The 20884-nt window shown below is 35.2% G+C and overlaps 1 protein-coding gene across 2 annotated transcripts in view; it reads right to left on the bottom strand.

Moving 5' to 3' along the window:
* LOC141544623 (uncharacterized) overlaps positions 1 to 20884 on the bottom strand; it is a 112158-nt gene that overhangs the window by 55761 nt on the left and 35513 nt on the right. For both annotated transcript variants that reach the window (XM_074271015.1, XM_074271016.1), the window contains exons 3-6: positions 17334 to 17608; positions 15232 to 15346; positions 14874 to 15047; positions 13561 to 13667 (exon numbers count right to left, since the gene is read on the bottom strand). In XM_074271015.1, the coding sequence (XP_074127116.1) occupies positions 13561 to 13667; positions 14874 to 15047; positions 15232 to 15346; positions 17334 to 17560 (623 nt within the window). In that variant the 5' untranslated portion in view covers positions 17561 to 17608. The remainder of the gene's footprint in view (positions 1 to 13560; positions 13668 to 14873; positions 15048 to 15231; positions 15347 to 17333; positions 17609 to 20884) is intronic.

Raw genomic sequence — 20884 nt, 5'->3', positions numbered from 1 at the left:
CAAGAATCAGTCAAACAAAACAAAAAAAATGAGAAGCTGGAGAACAACGTCAAATACTTACTGGGAAAATCTATAGACCTGGAAAATAGATCTAGGAGAGATAATCTGCGGATTATTGGACTTCCAGAAAACTATGACCAAAAAAAGAGCCTAGATTCTATTTTACAGGAAATTATCAAAGAGAACTGTCCAGAGATAATAGAAACAGAAGGGAAAGTAGATGTGGAAAGAATTCATCGAACTCCTTCTGAAATAGACCCTAAAAAAGGAACACCACGGAATATAGTGGCTAAGCTGCAGAATTACCACACAAAGGAGAAAATCCTGCAAGCAGCTAGAAAAAAAACAATTTAAATACCAAGGTGCCACAATAAGGGTCACCCAAGATCTGGCTGCCTCCACATTAAAAGATAGAAGGGCCTGGAACCTGATATTCCGTAAGGCAAAAGATCAAGGACTGCAACCAAGAATGAACTACCCAGCTAAGTTTAGCATCTTTTTCCATGGAAGAAGATGGTCATTCAATGAAACAGAGGAATTCTATATGTTTCTAAGAAAAAAACCAGACTTAAACAAAAAATTTGATCTACATACACAAGACTGAAGAGAAACAGAAAAAGGTACACAGAACCCTTGAGAACTGTAACTCTGTGGTGGGTATATAAAAAATACTCAAGGATAATTTGATTTTACTGATATAAAAGAAAAAAAGGGGGGTGTAGTAAAGGGAAGGAGGTCGGTTCAGAAAAAGGGGAAGGAGTGATAAAAAGAGGGAAACTACATCCCAGGAAGAGGCATAGAAAATACACCATATCTGAGGGAACTTAGTGAGGGGGAGAATCATTGTGTGAATCTTACTCTCATCAGGAGAGGCTCAAAAAGTAAATAATTAACATATTTGTTTTTCAGAGAATTTTTCTCTCACCTCATTAAAAGGGGGGGAGAGGAAAAGGGAAAAGGGAAAGGAGTATAAGTGAAGGGACTTGGAGGGAGGGGGGAGGGATCCTAAAAAAAAAAAAAAAGAGGGAGGGTTGCGCGTCACAAGGGGGGTCTGTAAATTAAATATCGGGGAGGGGGATCAGGGTGGTCAAGGGAAAAAAGCATAATCTGGGGATAATACGATGGCAGGAAATACAGAATTAGTAATTTTAACTGTAAATGTAAATGGGATGAACGATCCCATCAAATGGAGATGGATAGCAGATTGGATCAAAAAGCAGAACCCTACAATATGTTGCCTACAGGAAACACACTTAAAGCAGGGAGATACATACAGAATAAAGGTAAAAGGTTGGAACAGAGCCTATTATGCTTCAGGTAAAGCCAAAAAAGCAGGGGTAGCTATCCTTATCTCAGATCAAGCAAAAGCAGAAGTAGATCTCGTTAAAAAAGATAAGGAAGGAAACTATATCCTGCTGAAAGGTAGCATAAATAATGAAGCCATATCAATACTAAACATATATGCACCAAGTGGTATAGCATCTAACTTTCTAAAGGAAAAGTTAAGAGAACTACAAGAAGAAATAGACAGTAAAACTATAATAGTGGGAGATCTCAACCTTGCACTCTCAGATTTAGACAAATCAAACCACAAAACAAACAAAAAAGAAATTAAAAAAGTAAATAGAATATTAGAAAAACTAGGTATGATAGACCTTTGGAGAAAACTGAATGGCAATAGGAAGGAATATACTTTCTTCTCAGCAGTTCATGGATCCTATACAAAAATTGACCATATATTAGGACATAAAGATCTCAAAATTAAATGTAGGAAGGCAGAAATAATAAATGCCTTCTTCTCAGATCACAATGCAATAAAAGCTACATTCAGTAAAAAGTTAGGGGTAAATAGACCAAAAAGTAATTGGAAACTGAATAATCTCATCTCAAAGAATGACTGGGTGAAAGAGCAAATTATAGAAACAATTAACAATTTCACCCAAGATAATGACAATGATGAGACATCATATCAAAATCTTTGGGATGCAGCTAAAGCAGTAATAAGGGGAAATTTTATATCTTTAGAGGCTTATTTGAAGAAAATTGAGAAAGAGAAGATTAACGAATTGGGCTTACAACTTAAAAGGCTAGAAAAAGGCCAAATTATAAACCCCCAACCAAAAATTAAACTTGAAATACAAAAATTAAAAGGAGAAATCAATAAAATTGAAAGTAAAAAAACTATTGAATTAATAAATAAAACCAAAAGTTGGTTTTATGAAAAAGCCAATAAATAGATAAACCTTTGGTAAATTTGATCAAAAAAAAAGAAAGAGGAAAATCAAATTGATAGTCTTACAAATGAAAAGGGGGATCTTTCCACCAATGAAGAGGAAATTAGAGAAATAATAAGGAGTTACTTTGCCCAACTTTATGCCAATAAATTTGATAACTTAAGTGAAATGGATGACTTCCTCCAAAAATATAGGCTCCCTAGATTAACAGAGGAGGAGATAAATTGCTTAAATAGTCCCATTTCAGAAAAAGAAATAGAACAAGCTATTAATCAACTCCCCAGGAAAAAATCCCCAGGGCCAGATGGATTCACATGTGAATTCTACCAAACATTTAAAGAACAATTAGCCCCAATGTTATATAAATTATTTGAAAAAATAGGGGATGAAGGAGTCCTACCAAACTACTTTTATGACACAGACATGGTACTGATACCTAAACCAGGTAGATCGAAAACTGAGAAAGAAAATTATAGACCAATCTCCTTAATGAATATTGATGCTAAAATCTTAAATAAGATATTAGCAAAAAGACTTCAGAAAATCATCTCCAAGATAATACACTATGATCAAGTAGGATTTATTCCAGGAATGCAGGGCTGGTTTAATATTAGGAAAACTATTAATATAATTGACCATATTAATAATCAAATTAATAAGAACCATATGATCATCTCAATAGATGCAGAAAAAGCATTTGACAAAATCCAACATCCATTCCTACTAAAAACTCTGGAGAGTATAGGAATAAATGGACTATTCCTTAGAATAATCAGGAGCATATATTTAAGACCTTCAGTAAGCATAATATGCAATAGAAATAAACTGCAACCTTTCCCAGTAAGATCAGGAGTGAAACAAGGTTGCCCACTATCACCATTACTATTCAATATAGTACTAGAAACACTAGCCTCAGCAATAAGAGCCGAGAAAGAGATTCAAGGAATTAGAGTAGGAAATGAGGAAATTAAACTATCACTTTTTGCAGATGACATGATGGTATACTTCGAGAACCCCAAAGACTCTGCTAAAAAGCTACTAGAAATAATTCAAAATTTCAGCAAAGTGGCAGGATACAAAATAAATCCACATAAATCCTCGGCATTTTTATATATCACTAACAAAATGCAACAGCAAGAGATACAAAGAGAAATTCCATTCCAAACAAATGTTGAGAGTATAAAATATTTGGGAATCCATCTACCAAAGAAAAGTCAGGAATTATATGAGAAAAATTACAAAACACTTGCCACAAAAATAAAATCAGATTTAAATAATTGGAAAGACATTCAGTGCTCTTGGATAGGCCGAGCGAATATAATAAAGATGACAATACTCCCCAAACTAATCTATTTATTTAGTGCTATACCAATCAGACTCCCAAGAAACTATTTCAATGACCTAGAAAAAATAACAACAAAATTCATATGGAAGAATAAAAGGTCAAGAATTGCAAGGGAACTAATGAAAAAAAACTCAGAGGAAGGTGGTCTAAGTGTACCTGATCTAAAGCTATATTATATAGCAGCAGTCACCAAAACCATTTGGTATTGGCTAAGAAATAGACCCGTAGATCAGTGGAACAGATTAGATACAAAGGACAAAAAAGGGTACATCTATAGCAATCTAATCTTTGACAAACCCAAAGATTCCAACATTAGGGATAAAAATTCATTATTCGGAAAAAACTGTTGGGAAAACTGGAAATTAGTATGGCAGAAATTAGATATGGATCCACACTTAACACCATATACCAAGATAAGATCAAAATGGGTCCATGATTTAGGCATAAAGAGGGAGATAATAAATAGATTAGAGGAACAGAGGATAATCTACCTCTCAGACTTGTGGAGGAGGAAGGAATTTATGACCAGAGGAGAACTAGAGATCATTATTGATCACAAAATAGAAGATTTTGATTACATCAAACTAAAAAGTTTCTGTACAAATAATACTAATGCAAACAACATTAGAAGGGAAGTAACAAATTGGGAAAATATTTTTAAAAACAAAGGTTCTGACAAAGGTCTCATTTCCAAAATATATAGAGAACTAACCATAATTTATAAGAAACCGAACCATTCTCCAATTGATAAATGGTCAAAGGATATGAACAGACAATTCTCAGAGGAAGAAATTGAAACTATATCCACTCACATGAAAGAATGTTCCAAATCACTACTGATCAGAGAAATGCAAATTAAGACCACTTCTGAGATACTACTACACACCTGTCATATTGGCTAAGATGACAGGAACAAATATTGATAAATGTTGGAGGGGATGTGGGGAAATTGGGACACTAATACATTGCTGGTGGAGTTGTGAAAGAATCCAGCCATTCTGGAGAGCAATCTGGAATTATGCCCAAAAAGTTATCAAACTGTGCATACCCTTTGACCCAGCAGCGCTACTACTGGGATTATATCCCAAAGAAATACTAAAGAGCGGAAAGAGACATATATGTGCCAAAATGTTTGTGGCAGCTCTTTTTGTTGTAGCTAGAAACTGGAAGATGAATGGATGCCCATCAGTTGGAGAATGGTTGGGTAAATTGTGGTATATGAAGGTTATGGAATATTATTGCTCTGTAAGAAATGACCAGCAGGAGGAATACAGAGAGGCCTGGAGAGACTTAAATCAACTGATGCTGAGTGAAATGAGCAGAACCAGAAGATCACTGTACACTTCAACAACAATACTGTATGAGGATGTATTCTGATGGAGGTGGAAATCTTCAACATAAAGAAGATCCAACTCACTTCCAGTTGATCAATGATGGACAGAGGTAGCTACACCCAGAGAAGAAACACTGGGAAGTGAATGTAAATTGTTAGCACTAATATCTGTCTGCCCAGGTTGCATGTACCTTCGGATTCTAATGTTTATTGTGCAACAAGAAAATGATATTCACACACATGTATTGTACCTAGACTATATTGTAACACATGTAAATTGTATGGGATTGCCTGTCATCGGGGGGAGGGAATAGAGGGAGGGGGGGTAATTTGGAAAAATGAATACAAGGGATAATATTATAAAAAAAGTATATATATATAATTAAAAAAATTAAAAAAAAAAAAGAATTTGGCCCCATATCATTTGGTGCATATATGTTTAGTATTGATATTATTTCAGTGTCTATGACAAAGCTTCTTAAATTGAGTCACGAAAAATTTAGCATCAATAAAACTATAAAATATCCCACTAAGATTTAATTCATTATATAAAAATAAACAAGTGTATCCATGTAATTAGTATGGAAATTTGCTTTTGTCTTTAATGAATGGTAATATACATAATATACATACACATACATATACACCAAAAACTGTTTTAAAATAAATTTGTTCATGATTAGAAATAAAAAAAAAAAATACTGGGTAGGGGGGTAAGAGGCAAGTTAAGGGGAAAAGCATAAGCAGGGGTTAATAGGATGCTAAGCAATATAGAATTAGTCCTTCTAACCATAAATGTGAACAGGGCAAACTGCCTCATTAAGAGGAAGCTGTTAGCAGACTGGATTAAAAGTCAGAATCCTACTATATGTTGTTTACAGGAAACACACCTGAAACAGGGTGATACATTCAAACTAAAAGTAAAAGGGTGGAGCAGAATCTATTATGCTTCAGGCAAAACCAAAAAAGCAGGGGTAGCCATCCACATCTCAGATCAAGCAAAAACAAAAATTGATCAAATTAAAAGAGATAAGGAATGGCATTATATCCTGCTAAAGGGCAGCATCAATAATGAAGCAGTATCAATATTAAACGTATATGCACCAAGTGGTGCAGCATCTAAATTCTTAAAAGAGAAATTAAGAGAGCTGCAAGAGGAAATAGATAGCAAAATTAAAATAGTGGGACATCTCAACTTTGCACTCTCAGAATTAGATAAATCAAACCACAGAATAAATAAGAAAGAAGTCAAAAAGGTAAATAGAATACTAGAAAAGTTTGATATGTTAGGTCTCTGGCGAAAGCTAAATGGAGACAGAAAGGAGTATACTTCCTTCTCAGCAGTTCATGGAACCTATACAAAAATTGATCATATACTAGGGCATAAAAACCTCAAAAGCAAATGCAGTAAGGCAGAAATAGTAAATGCATCCTTTTCAGACCACAATGCAATCAAAATTACATTTAATAAAATGCCAGGGGAAAATAGACCAAAAAATAATTGGAAACTAAATAATCTTAAAGAATGACTGGGTAAAACAGCAAATCATAGACATAATTAATAACTTCACCCAAGAAAATGACAATAATGAGACATCATACCAAAATGTGTAGGATACAGCCAAAGCAGTAATAAGGGGAAGTTTTATATCTCTAGAGGCCTACTTGCATAAAATAGAGAAAGAGAGGGTCAACGAATTAGGCTTACAACTAAAATTGCTAGAAAAGGAACAAATTAAAACCCCCCAGAAAAACACAAAACTTGAAATTCAAAAAATAAAAGGTGAGATTAACAAAATTGAAAGTAAAAAAAAAAAACTATTGAATTAATTAATAAAACTAAGAGTTGGTTCTATGAAAAAAGCAACAAAATAGACAAACCCTTAGTAAACCTGATTAAAAAAAGGAAAGAGAAAAAGCAAACTGTTAGTCTTGAAAGTGAAAAGGGTGAACTCACCACTAATGAAGAGTTAATTAGAACAATAGTTAGGAGCTACTTTGCTCAACTTTATGCCAATAAATTCGATAACTTCAATGAAATGGAAGAATACCTTCAAAAATACAGCTTGCCCAGATTAACAGAGGAAGAAGTAAGTAGTCTAAATAGTCCCATCTCAGAAAAATAAATAGACCAAGCTATTAACCAACTTCCTAAGAAAAGTCCCCAGGACCAGATGGATTTACATCTGAATTCTACCAAACACTTAAAGAACAACTAACTCCAATGCTATGTAAACTATTTGAAGAAATAGGGATTGAAGGAGTCCTACCAAATTCCTTCTATGACACAGACATGGTACTGATACCTAAACCAGGTAGATCGAAAACTGAGAAAGAAAACTATACACCAATTTCCTTAGTGAATATTGATGCTAAAATCTTAAATAAGATATTAGCAAATAGACTTCAGAAAATCATCCCCAGGATAATACACTATGACCAAGTGGGATTTATACCAGGAATGCAGGGCTGGTTTAATATTAGGAAAACTATTAGTATAATTGACCATATTAATAATCACATTAATAAAAACCATATGATAATCTCAATAGATGCAGAAAAAGCATTTGATAAAATCCAACATGCATTCCTATTAAAAACGCTTGAGAGTATAGGAATAAATGGACTATTCCTTGAAATAATAAGGAGCATATATTTAAAACCTTCAGTAAACATCATATGTAATGGCGATAAACTAGAACCTTTCCCTATAAGATCAGGAGTGAAACAAGGTTGCCCAGTATCACCATTACTTTTCAATATAGTACTAGAAACTCTAGCCTCGGCAATAAGAGCCGAGAAAGAGATTCAAGGAATTAGAGTAGGAAATGTGGAAATCAAATTATCACTTTTCGCAGATGACGTGATGGTATACTTAGAGAACCCCAAAGACTCTGCTAAAAAGCTATTAGAAATAAGTCAGAATTTTAGCAAAGTGGCAGAATACAAAATAAATCCACATAAATCCTCGGCATTTTTATATATCACTAACAAAATGCAACAGCAAGAGATACAAAGAGAAATTCCATTCAAAATAACGGTCGATAGTATGAAATATTTGGGAATATATCTACCAAAGGAGAGTCAGGAATTATATGAGCAAAATTACAAAACACTTGCCACAAAAATAAAGTCAGATTTAAATAATTGGAAAGACATTCGGTGCTCTTGGATAGGCCGAGCGAATATAATTAAAATGACAATACTCCCTAAACTAATCTATTTATTTAGTGCTATACCAATCAGACTTCCAAGAAACTATTTCAATAACCTAGAAAAAATAACAACAGAATTTATATGGAACAACAAAAGGTCGAGAATTTCAAGGGAAGTAATGAAAAAAAAATTAAGTGAAGGTGGTCTAGCTGTACCTGATCTAGAACTGTATTATAAAGCAACAGTCACCAAAACCATTTGGTATTGGCTAAGAAATAGACTAGTTGATCAGTGGCATAGGTTAGGTTCACAGGGCAAGATAGTGAATAAAAACAGCAATCTAGTGTTTGACAAACCCAAAGATCCCAAATTTTGGTATAAGAATTCATTATTTGTCAAAAACTGCAGGGAAAACTGGAAATTAGTATGGCAGAAACTAGGCATGGACCCACATTTATTTTTTTTTTTATTTTTTTTTTTAATTTTTTATTTTATTTTATAATTATAACATTTTTTGACATTACATATGCATGGGTAATTTTTTACAACATTATCCCTTGCACTTACTTCTGTTCAGATTTTTTTCCCTTCCTCCCCCAACCCCCTCCCCCAGATGGCAAGCAGTCTTATATATGTTAAATATATTACAGTATATTCTAGATACAATATATGTGTGTAGAACCGAATTTTTTTGTTGCACAGGAAGAATTGGATTCAGAAGGTAAAAATAACAGTTTACATTCATTTCTCAGTGTTCCTTTTCTGGATGTAGCTGGTTCTGTCCATCATTAATCAATTGGAATTGGATTAGCTCTTCTCTATGTTGAAGAAATCCACTTCCATCAGCATACATCCTCATACAGTATCATTGTTGAAGTGTATAAAGATCTTCTGGTTCTGCTCGTTTCACTCAGCATCAGTTGATGTAAGTCTCTCCAAGCCTCTCTGTGTTTCTCCTGTTGGTCATTTCTTATAGAACAATAATATTCCATAACATTCATATACCATAGTTTACCCAACCATTCTCCAATTGATGGACATCCATTCATTTTCCAGCTTCTAGCCACTATGAAAAGGGCTGCCACAAACATTTTGGCACATACAGGACCCTTTCCCTTCTCTAGTAGTTCCTTGGGGTATAAGCCCAGTAGTAGTATGGCTGGGTCAAAGGGTATGCACATTTTGATAACTTTTTGGGCATAATTCCAGATTGCTCTCCAGAATGGTTGGATTCTTTCACAACTCCACCAACAATGCATCAGTGTCCCAGTTTTTCCACAGCCCCTCCAACATTCATCGTTATTTGTTCCTGTCATCTTAGCCAATCTGACAGGTGTGTAATGATACCTCAGAGTTGTCTTAATTTGCATTTCTCTGATCAATAGTGATTTGGAACACTCTTTCATATGAGTGGAAATAGTTTTAATTTCATCATCTGAAAATTGTCTGTTCATATCCTTTGACCATTTATCAATTGGAGAATGGCTTGATTTCTTATAAATTAAAGTCAATTCTCTGTATATTTTGGAGATGAGGCCTTTATCAGAACCTTTAACTGTAAAAATTTTTTCCCAATTTGTTACTTCCCTTCTAATCTTGTTTTCATTAGTTTTGTTTGTGCAGAAACTTTTTAATTTGGTGTAATCAAAATGTTCTATTTTGTGATCAATAATGGTCTCTAGTTCTCCCTTGGACACAAACTCCTTCCTCCTCCACAAGTCTGAGAGGTAAACCATCCCATGTTCCTCCAATTTATTTATGATTTAGATCAAAATGGGTCCAAGATTTAGGCATAAAGAACAAAAAAGAGACCATTATTGATCACAAAATAGAAAATTTTGATTACACCAAATTAAAAAGTTTCTGCACAAACAAAACTAATGCAAACAAGATTAGAAGGGAAGTAACAAATTGGGAAAACATTTTTATAGTTAAAGGTTCTGATAAAGGCCTCATCTCCAAAATATACAGAGAATTGACTTTAATTTATAAGAAATCAAGCCATTCTCCAATTGAAAAATGGTCAAAGGATATGAACAGGCAAATTTCAGATGATGAAATTTAAACTATTTCTACTTATATGAAAGAGTGTTCCAAATCACTATTGATCAGAGAAATGCAAATTAAGACAACTATGAGATATCATTACACACCTGTCAGATTGGCTCAGATGACAGCAACAAATAATGATGAATGTTGGAGGGGCTGTGGGAAAACTGGGACACTGATGCATTGTTGGTGGAGTTGTGAAAGAAGCCAACCATTCTGGAGAGCAATCTGCAATTATGCCCAAAAAGTTATCAAAATGTACATACCCTTTGACCCAGCCATACTACTACTGGGCTTATATCCCAAGGAAATACTAACGAAGGGAAAGGGACCTGTATGTGCCAAAATGTTTGTGGCAGCCCTTTTCAGAGTGGCTAGAAGCTGGAAAATGAATGGATGTCCATCAATTGGAGAATGGTTGGGTAAATTTTGGTATATGAATGTTATGGAATATTATTGTTCTGTAAGAAATGACCAAGAGGAGAAATACAGAGAGGCTTGGAGAGACTTACATCAACTGATGCTAAGTGAAACACGCAGAACCAGGAGATCATTATACACTTCAACAACAATACTGTATGAGGATGTATTCTGATGGAAGTGGATATCTTCAACATAGAGAAGAGCTAATCCAATCCCAATTGATCAATGATGGACAGATTCAGCTACATCCAGAAAAGGAACACTTTGAAATGAGTGTAAACTGTTATTTCTACCTTCTGAATCCATTTCTTCCTGTGTAACAAGAAATTTGGTTCTACACACATATATTGTATCTAGAATATATTGTAATATATTTAACATGTATAAGACTGCCTGCCATCTGGGGGAGGGGGTTGGGGGAGGAAGGGAAGAAATCTGAACAGTAGTAAGTGCAAGGGATAATGTTGTAAAAAATTACCTAAAAAAAAACCTAAAACCTAAAAAAAAAAAAAAACTAATGTGATTAATGTGAAAATGAGTTTTCCAAGATAAAAGCACTTCTCTCCCCTACATCAAATTGAAAGGATGGAAGAGATTTAGAAACTCAAAATCTCAGAAAAGTGAATGCTCAAATTATCTTGACATGTAATTGGTAAAACATCAAATGTTATTAAAAATAAAATTAATACATTCAGAGTAAAAGTTCAGAAAGAAATTATCAACATTTTTTTCAATTTCAGCTCAATGAAAATCCAATCTATTACTATTCAATATTTGTAATATTTCTTTCACTGGGAAGTGATCTTTTTTACTCTTTTAGAATTTTTCTTTCTTTCAAATGCTTTAAAAATTATTCTGAAATATCTCTTGCACTTTTGGGAGGGGGCTTTTTCTCTCATGGACTTTTTTTTATAGGCATCTAGTTCAGGTCTTGCCACTCTTCCTGCAGAATTTTGAATTTATCTTGCCTCACAGAGAATTTTAGATACTGAACTAAATGGATTCAAATGTCCCATTATTGGTCATAATGAAAATAGAAATATTGATGATTCTGTTCAATTTCATATTTATTCATTGTCATTCTTCCAGGTTTGTAGACAAATTCTTTCAGAATGATCTGGCTAGTCTTCATGCAAAACAGCCTACAGGCTTATTCTCTCCTTAATGGCTTTTCATTTTTTTGCAAAGCAATACCTGTCTTCATCTTCTAACTTCAATTTTTTTTTTTAAATAAATTGTGTTGTTCTAAGCTTGAGCTAATTTTAGTGCTAACATCTCTCTTTATTGCAGAGATGATATATCCCAACTGATGCAGGTTCTGGGCTATTTTGGCTTCCTCTTTGAGATAATGGTTTAGTATTGACTGAAGTTCCCATTTTGGAGGGTTTGATAGCTTGTTTAAAAACAGCAGGTTATAGCTATTATATCCCTTTCATATTTAGGCTTTCTCCTCATTTGCATTAATTTTTATCTTAACACTGGCCAGTCTATGATCTGAATGTCCATAACCATCTAATTCTGAAATTATTCCAACAATGGTAACCAATCATTTTTGTTTGTTAGGATGATATCAGTTTTGTGTTTGGGAGTGGGTGGTTGTAGTTGGGTTTTGCTTTGTTTTTGGTGATATCAAAAATTTTTCTTTCATGCATATGCTAAGATCAAACAAGATCCCATGACACATTCCACCAAAGAGATACTTTTTTCCAATAAGCTAGATGTAAATAATGAAGTATATGCTCACCTAAGGTGTTTGCCAGTGCTCTTTAGGATGCTCTGGACAGAGTCCAAATAGAATAGGTTGTATATGATGGAAATGATTTCCAAATACTCCTAGTTGGAGATGACATTTTGCTGACTGCATCAAGTCTTGGAACATGAAAAAGTCCCACATTCAGTAAAAAGAGATTGGTTAAAGTAGATAAAAGTAAGTATTTGCAGATTCTGTGTAGTTTAATGGGCAGCCCCATCTAGTTGGTTTGTCTATAGGTTTGTAGATGTGTTTCTATGTACAGATATACATGCACACATCAAAGCCTGCATGGGCACTGAACAACAACAATGCACTGGTCTCAAAATTGTTGGGGAAGGGAGAGACAATTGGATGTCATTTGAGAAACTTCACAGCACTTCTAATAATCACATTGCCACATTTCATAAGCACTACTATTCTTTCAGGAATTATATTTGGCTATAGTAAAGTTTTTAAAATCCCAGACCCAAACACATGATCTCAAAAGAATGAAAATTATAGATAATTCCAAGGATCCATGGACATATATGTGGTGAATATAAATAGATGTAGGCAATAATGACTTTGATGTAGTAAGTGATGTCAAAGACATGAATGAACAGAAAGAGAGGTGGACTAATCTTGCATTGAAAATAAAAATTTGCACTGGTCCTCAAGTATTAAAAAAACCAAGAGAATAATTCACTATGTTTCCTGGATTCTTTATGAAGAACAATAAAAGTTCTGTAGGAGCAGATTGGATAGAAGGATTAAAAGAAGAAAGTGTCATAAGAATTCACATTCTTGATTAAAGATCAAGGGTCCATTCAAAGGATTTCATAGAATTATCATGCTTTTATTTATTTGCATTTGTCAATGTGCATATTCCTAAGGGAAAGTGAAACAAGTAATAACATGAAATATATGTTATGATCCTCATGAGTGACATTAAGATTATTTCATAAAGAAAATCAATTGAATGAGAGTACAAAACTTTTGTGGGACAATCTTAAATAATTACAAATCAATAAAGAAAACTGCAAATAGTAATCACCAATAAACAAATGCTTAGTATGCCTATAGGAAGTGTTTTCTCTCTTGCAGAATCATAAATAAGAGTTTTTTTCTTTTCATAGGCAGTGTTTGTTGACATTTTTCACCTCTTTGCAATGATATTCAATTTCAATCACTATTGTTTACTAAGCATTCCATGATGTAAATTCCATGACTTAATCTTATTCTTTTAGAGATGTTAATTTTTTTCAATTTTAAGTTTTAGTTACTGTACCTTTTAGCATTATCTAAGGCATTTGCATTTGCTCCATTCTCTAAGAGCAAGTCTGCCATGTTGATGTTATTTCTTGAAATTGCCAGCAAAAGTGGTGTGAGGCCTTCCTGCAAAGTCAAAATAAAGATATCTTTATATTAAGCAAGAATTCTATATTTAATTCAATTCAGCTTATAACATTTTGTAAACATCTTGTGAATTTGCTAATGACACGTTAATGGAACACCAGAGTTAGAAGACCAGAGCACAAATCCTTTATTAATTAATTCCTATGTGACCATAAAGCAAATGATTTCACATCTCTGGGTCCTAAGTTTCTTTACCTGTAAAATGAAACTAGAGATCACTGGGATTCCTTCTAGTTTATAATATATAACAATATTTTAAAAGACAGAAATTCAGAATTTGTTGAGACCATTTCATATTATGCCATGAGTGTCTCCCATTCTTGTCACTTTCATTTCTTTTTTTTTAATTAATTTTGTAATTATTATATTTTTGACAGTACATATGCATAGGTAATTTTTTTTACAACATTATCCCTTGTATTCCCTTCTGTTCTGAATTTTGCCTATCTTCCCTCCACCCCTCCCCTAGATTGCAGGCATTCCCATACATATTAAATATGTTACAGTATAACTGAGATACAATATATATGTGCAGAACTGAATTTTTGTTGTTGTTGTTGTTGTTGCAAAGGAAGAATTGGATTCTGAAGGTAAAAATAACCTGGGAAAAACAAAACATGCAAACAGTTTCCCCTCATTTCCCAGTGTTCTTCTCTGGGTGTAGCTGATTCTGTCCATCATTGATCAATTGGAATTGGATTAGATCTTCTCTATGTCACTTTCATTTCATAATCAATTATTGTCCAAATGAAGCCAAACTTATTTCCACAGACCTCTACTAAAAGAAAGCTATATCCTGGTTGGGTTTAAAGTTGACTGGTTATCTTTACCATTCCTCCTGAATTTATAAATTCAAAACAATCACAACCACAACAACAACAAACAAAACAAATGTTTTAAAATTTTGCCTTAAGAGGGTTAAATCTGGAAGAAAGCCATTTGCCTAGTATTTTCCCTCTCTTACCAACTTTCCTAGAAAGAAAATGACTTTAAATGTGTAGTCCTTAGGATCAAAAGAACAAAACAAAACAAAACAAAAAAACAAAACACAACAAAACAAACAAACAAACAAAACAACATGTACTTAAGAATTTGTTCCTGTGAAAATTTTGTCTCTGTGTAGTGATACCTAGTAGGAACAAATCGTTTAAAATCTGCTTTGTTATACAAGAGGTTAGCTTCTACCTTATTTTTTGCTTCAATATCAGTCGGGTATTGAAGTAGTTTTTTTGCTATGAATTCATTATGACCTAGGACAACATAGTGAAGTGCAGTGTTGTTGTTGCCATCCCCAAGATTAGGGTCTGCACCATGTTCAAGCAAGATTGTTGCACACTCCTTCTGCTGACATTCTATTGCCTGTAGATATAATATACACAAAGAAATAACAAAGCAATATAAAATTTAGTATATTCAAGCATCATTAGGGATATTTAAAGAAGTTAGCAAAAGCTACTAACTTATTTACTAACTTTTAATTTTCTTAATCACAGAAAGAAATCAACATGCATTTCATTGACCATCACGGTTAACTAATACATACCTTTATTAACGGTGTTCGATTGTCATTGTCCAACAAATTTAGTTTGCAATTTTTCTCTACTAAGAGAGATACAACATCTGGATGTCCATTGGCACAAGCCAGGTGAAGAGGTGTTCTACAAAAATGAGGGAGTAATATGATTGTTTGATAATGTACTACAACAATCAAAATTTTACCATTTTTAGGATAGTTTTAATGTAATATGTATTATTATTCTTATGCCTAAATTATAAATAATTTCCAAAAATAAATGGGTACTACTGTCCCCTAAAGAAATACAAAATATGCATTAACTCTCATTGCTGGTATGGTAGACAAAATTGCCAGGGATGGATGGGGTGGGGTGGAATATATTCAGGAGGTAGATTTACATTTCATTACAGATTGCATTAGAAATTAGCTCCGTTTCTGACCTGTGCTAAATCACCTTTCCTCAGGCAATTTGCTGACCCCTTGCACCTTGGCACTTACCATATTGGTTACCAAAACCAATGGTAACCAATTGGTTACCATAACCAAAAAATAAGAAAACAGATTTTTAAAAATAAGAAAATAGAACAGATTGTGAAACAACTCATAAAAAAGCAATAGATCTATAGAGAAAATAAAGAAGAGAAAATATAAGAACTGGACTGCCAGAAAATTATGACAAAAAAGCAGCTCTTCCAAATCTTTTCATCCCTTTTCAAACCTCCCATAGTATACTCTGTTCACTTTTTCAGCTAATTAAAAAAAAAACCTACTCATATTTTACTGGGGAAAAAAATTTGAGACCATTTCCTGAGATCTCCCTCTTTCACCCTCTTTCTCACCTAACTCATCTAAATATCTTCTACCATTATTTTTCATTTACCTATCTCATATGAAGAGGTAGTCCTTTTCCTTGCCAATAAAAATGCTCTTTGTATACAAGCGATACCATTCTATAATACTTACCATTCCTCTTGTCACTTATCTTCAATCTTTCATTGCATCCTGGATATTTCCCTGCTTGCCTACAAAAATCCCCTTGTCTTCTCCCCCCTTCCCCAAAGTAACTACACTTGATCAACTGATGCCTACTATCATCCCCCATTTCTCCTGTCTTTTGTAATTGAATGTCAGAAAATTAAGGGTTTTTTTCTAAATTCTTCACTGAATCTAATGAATCTATCTCTTAATTAACAAATCTTTTTCTTTTTTCTCATTTTAGTAACCTCTGGTGTCTTTGAAAGTGCATTCATTTTCTCCTTAATATTCCCTTCTAAATTGGGTAACACTGCTTTCTCCTGGTTCTCTTCCCAAGTATCAGATTCTTAGGCTTCTTTGCTTAAGTCCCTTTCTTGATTAACCTCTTAGCATAAGGTCAATCCCTACTGCACTATTCCTTTGTATCTATATCTATATCTATATCTATATCTATATCTATATCTATATATTTATATCTATATCTATATCTATAGATCTATATCTATAGATCTATAGATCTATAGATCTATATAAAACACAGGTCTTAATAAAAGCACAATTAATTTTCTGCCTTGAATCTTTCATTCTTCATAGATCGTGTCCATATTTCACCAGCCCAGGGCAGCTAAGTGGCACAATGAACAAGAGTTCTGGACTTGGTGTCAGGAAAACTCCTCTTCTTGAGGTCAAATGTGATGTTAGATAAGTAAAGTTTTGTGACCCTGAGGTTATTTGACCTTGTTTGCCTCAATTTCCTATCCCTCAAAAGGGGGTTGAAGGAAATGGCAAAACATTCCATTAAGTTTCCCAAGAAAATCCCCCAATATTCTTAAGTATAGCCTGACAAAATCGTTTTAGACCTGTAAACAATTCAGCAGATGGGAATAGTATTTGCTTCCACGTTGCTACTGATCAAGAATATGTTGGCCTGACGAAATGACAAATGGAGTTTCCAATTCATTAAAAGTGGCTAGGTAGGAAGGGGAAGTGAAGCCCGCTTTTGGGACTTGCTATCCTGACCCTGTCCTAGGTGCTGAAGTGGTTTGATTTCCAGATGGTTAATTGGGATGCACTTCATCTACTCCTGTGCAGGGATGTCTTACCTAGGGTTTGGGCTTTCCCTTCTCTCCTTCTAACCCAACCTTTGCTCTTACCGCTTCACTTTATCCAGATCATTCACATCGTTTTTTCCCAGCAGCAGTAGCTGCTGCACCTTCGCCACATCTCCACGCAAGGCAGCTTTGTGGATCTTCCTGAGGTCCTTGCTCCGGATCAGGTATCCTTCGGTGGGGTAGGGTGTTTGGACCCCAAAGGAACTCGAAAGCTTGAAGGGGCGAGATGGAAATTGCCCCTTCTTCTTGCAGAAATTGAAAATCTTCATTGCGGAGACAGGCTTTAGGCTGAGGAGTCCTCGTTCGCGCCCCTCAGCCTACTCAGAAGGGGAATTAAAAGGGGGTATTAAAGGGGGAATTCAATGGGGGTATTTAAGGGAAAATTAAAATGGAAACAAAGGGGAATTAAAAGGGGAAATAAAGGGAAAATGAAAGTGGAAACAAAGGGAGAATTAAAAGGGGAAATGTCAATAACCCGAGACTCGAGATTTGGGGATCTGTGAACTCGCAACAGTTAATAACCGATTCAGCACTAGAGCTGATAGCAATCCTGGCAATGGCCGGAGGGAAAGTGATGCCTTTATCAGGTCCGAGGTTCACGAGGATGCGATAAAGGGTCAAGGCACGCACTGGTGAGCGCACGGATGCCAAATCCGTTAGCTCTCAGCTCGAGGAGTCCAAAGCTCGAGGGCACGAGGATGGGTGAGACCTGGAGCTCTTGCGTTCAAATCTCGAGACCTGTTTTATTTACTTTTGTAATGAGCAAAGCACTTCCTCTCGGAGCCTGGATTCTTCTGTAAAATGATCTTCTACTCGATAATCTCCCAAGGTTCTTGCAGTCCTTTTAACAATTCTGTGAAACTGAAGGAAGCGCCCAGCCTGAAAAGGACCCTCGGGGCCCAGATGGACAAATACAGTCCAGTGCCTCTTCTGATTCTTCCTACCCCGTAAGTGTGTCGGGGAAGCATTTGTACCGGACAGACAGCCACACATCTGGTGTCAACCATGTAGCCCTCGGTTCAAGACCATCCCTACAGAATTTAATTTTCCTTATTGGTGCTCTTATTAAAGGAGGGAGAAGGGAAGGATTTCAACACTTTCTATGCAATGGAAAGAGATACCCCTTCTAGTTTAAATATAAACATAAAGATTTAAACATACCCTAAGGCTATATAGACGATAAAAGCCCCATTCAGGTGTGGGCTAATGAGATTGCCTCCAAGTATTGTGTTTTTATGGAAGTTTAAGTCACTTGGAGGGATTTTGATGAGGTCTGCTATAATGTGGGTAGAAGGTCCCAGTATTTTGTTTTACTGACTTGGGCTCAATGTCCCAAATGTAAGAAAATTTCTTCAAAAGGAAACAATGCAGGTCATGCTCTTGCTAGTCTTGTTTTTTGCCCTCTCCTGCTTTTCCCTGTGCCTATGTTCCATTAATGATGTGAAATGTATCCTGTGCACATCGGCTCATACTGATTTCTTTCAGCTCCAGATTAACTGAACCTAAAAATACAGAAATGATACATGCTGCTCCTGCTGCTGCTGCTGATAGTTCTCCTTGTCATCTTGTCTTCTCTTCCTCCCTCTTCATCTCCATTCCCTTGTCTCCCCTTTCCCCCCTCCCTTCTTCGTTTTTCTCTTTCCCTTTTCTTCTTCCCCTTCCCTTCCCCCTCCTCCTTTCTTCTCTTTTCCTTCTCCTAGTCCCTCTTTCCCTCCCTCTAGTCCTGCATTCCCTCCCCTCCCCTCCCTTGCTTTTCCTTCTAGTCGTTCTTTCCAACAAACCAAAATATCAATTCTGCCTGTAGGTCTTTTGGTCTCCGTAGGGATTACTTGTGATCCAGTTTGTAAATCCTGTGGTCAACATCTAGGTTATACTTGTGAGATGGCTCCAACAATAACTATTTAAGGCATAGTCTCCATTGTTTGTGCCTTACCTGATATCCTGTAGAACTTCAATACTGTCTCTAAATTGCATGTGATGGATAAAATGCCTAACATTTAGCACTACGATATACTTTCAACAGATTTGGACAATGGTTTGGCTTGTTTAAAGGCCCCTGAACAAGTAACAGACTCCATTATCATATACATATTATACTATCTATACATTGTGGACAGAAAAGTGGTCATGAATTATATAATTATTTGAAAATACAGATACTACTTATTGGGGAGAAGATCAATGTATATGATCTGATAAACAGGTGAATCTAGTATATGGATATTCAAATATAGAGGCAAATCATTAATTAAAATGTCATGACTTACAGGTCATGTTCTTTGTGGCACAGTTCTTTTTTGATGTCCTGACCCAGTTTCCCTACTTGTCTTATTTAGTTACTCTGCTCAGGTTATAAGCATTCCAACTTAATGTTTGATGGGATGAATGTACCCATCCAGGGACCTCCCCCATTATGTCACAGGTCTTGTAACCCTATAAAACCATCTTATATCCCACATTCAGGGACAGATTCTTTGAGAAGAGAGTCTCAGTCAGCCCTGGGACCAACCATGATCCATTTGGTCCCAGGAAATCTCTCTATTAAATAAATTGTTAAATTGTTCTCTAATCTCTATCTTGCTCAGTTTTTCAAGCATTACAATGACATACTAGGCTGAAACCTAGTATGAAATTTGTGGAATTTGAAAAACATTTTCATAAACTTTTAATGAATGCAGATGTAAATGGACAAATAATTTCTCTTGGTGACACTAATAGCTCTCACATACTTCATACCTTAAGGTTTACACAGTACTTTATATGCTTTATCAGCTGAGTACAAACCATCATTTTATCACTAGGAAACCATTACTTGTTGCAGGATTAAATCAATGTTAAATTAGATTTGACCATTGTCTCCTTAATTCCACTTAGTACCTTGTTTCAAGTTCTGGTCCATAACATCTCCCATTTTCTTTTGTTTTTAGAACATAGGTGGTCATGAGCTCCCTGACTTCTCAAGGTGGTGTTCAAGGAGAACCAAAAAAGGAGGTGATCACACCTTCCCTGACTGCTTTTAGTTCTTCTCCGTTGTTTTGAGATTTTTTTTCCCCTTTTTCTGTCTCTGTCTGATGGACAAGGAGGATATGGCTCATTGGCACCCATCTGATTCTTTCTCCATCTGTAGAAATACAAGCAAATTTTCTTCCCCAAGCAGTTAACCTATCTAGTCCCTTCTATTTACCACTTGCTAAATTTCTCCTCAACACCTGGCAATGACATTGGAGCTGATCGCACTGGACACTGCCCTTCTTTTGGGTTAAAAAAAAGCCTGTATTCTCTCCAATTATAATCCCTTTCTCCCATCTGATTTTTTTTCTGATTCATCACATCAGAATCCTGAATTTCTAAAGGTGTAACCTTGGCTGCCATCATGTCCCATCTGTTTTTTATTTGATGTCTTGGAGCTGGGCCCTGCCTCTCATTTCCCTGTGTCAATCTACATTCTGAGTCCCAGTGGAAACCCCATTTGCATTTTGGACATAGTATTTTAGGTTTTGTGTCACGCTATCTTCTCACTCTATCTCTATACCTACATTAAGCTCTCAGATGTCCAACTTTCCCACATTGAAAACATCAGAGAGTATCTCTGG

Source organism: Sminthopsis crassicaudata, chromosome 5 (genome assembly GCF_048593235.1).
Source record: "Sminthopsis crassicaudata isolate SCR6 chromosome 5, ASM4859323v1, whole genome shotgun sequence".
NCBI classification, from domain to species: domain Eukaryota; kingdom Metazoa; phylum Chordata; class Mammalia; order Dasyuromorphia; family Dasyuridae; genus Sminthopsis; species Sminthopsis crassicaudata.
This window is presented reverse-complemented; position numbering and strand designations above follow the sequence as displayed.